At 57.6% G+C, this 739-nt stretch overlaps 1 protein-coding gene across 1 annotated transcript in view; it reads left to right on the top strand.

Moving 5' to 3' along the window:
- Positions 1 to 439: 439 nt before the first annotated feature.
- Positions 440 to 739, top strand: part of LOC119322613 (outer envelope protein 64, mitochondrial) — a 13,323-nt gene continuing 13,023 nt past the window's right edge. The window contains 1 exon segment of the mRNA XM_037596099.1: positions 440 to 738. Coding sequence (XP_037451996.1) covers positions 519 to 738 — 220 coding nt within the window. The 5' untranslated portion in view covers positions 440 to 518.

Genomic DNA, 739 nt, shown 5'->3' with positions numbered 1-739 from the left:
CGACGACAGTGGTCAGAGGAATTGATACAAGATCGTGTGGTACATCAAGCCACACATGTCTACCAAGACCTAGATGTAAAGAAAACTTTGCTAAGCTATCAGCTTCAAAGTTTCTACGTCTACTCTAAAAAATAAAGTTACAAGAATTATACTAGGGATTTTTGAAAAATAACATTTTGTTTTTTGGGTTATATTGGGCTGATGGGCCATATTATCCCTGTGCTTTCTTGTCGGCTCTTCTTTTTTCACAGAGGTCCCCCCTCTTTTTTCTTAGAAAACAAGGCCCGTGTCGGCCTGGCCGATATCATCAACTTGTAAAACAAGCCGAAGACTCTTCCTTTCCGTGCCACTGACATAGGGCCCCACCTAGGCTCGCCGCCGCCCGGTAAAAGAGAGCGCAAAAAGGCTTTTCTTTCTTCTTCCCCACTCCGCGCTGATTCTCGAGCAGTACTCCGCAGTCCGCACCGCAGGCCTAAACCCCCCCTAAACCCTAGCCCCCCTCCGCCCCCGGCCCGTCCATGGACTCCTCGGCGCGATCGGGCGCCACGGGGTCCTCCAACCCCCGCGCCTGGATCGTCGCGGGCGTCGCCGTCGCCGGTGTCCTCGTCCTCGCGGAGGTCGCGCGCCGCCGCCGGAGGTGGCTGCGCGGCAAGTCCAGCCCGCCCCCCTACTCCGGGGCCTTCTGCGACCGCCTCGAGCTCGCCCCGCCGCCGCAGCCTCCGCCTCCCGCGGCCCGCCA

Source organism: Triticum dicoccoides, chromosome 6B (assembly GCF_002162155.2).
Source record: "Triticum dicoccoides isolate Atlit2015 ecotype Zavitan chromosome 6B, WEW_v2.0, whole genome shotgun sequence".
NCBI lineage: Eukaryota > Viridiplantae > Streptophyta > Magnoliopsida > Poales > Poaceae > Triticum > Triticum dicoccoides.
This window is presented reverse-complemented; position numbering and strand designations above follow the sequence as displayed.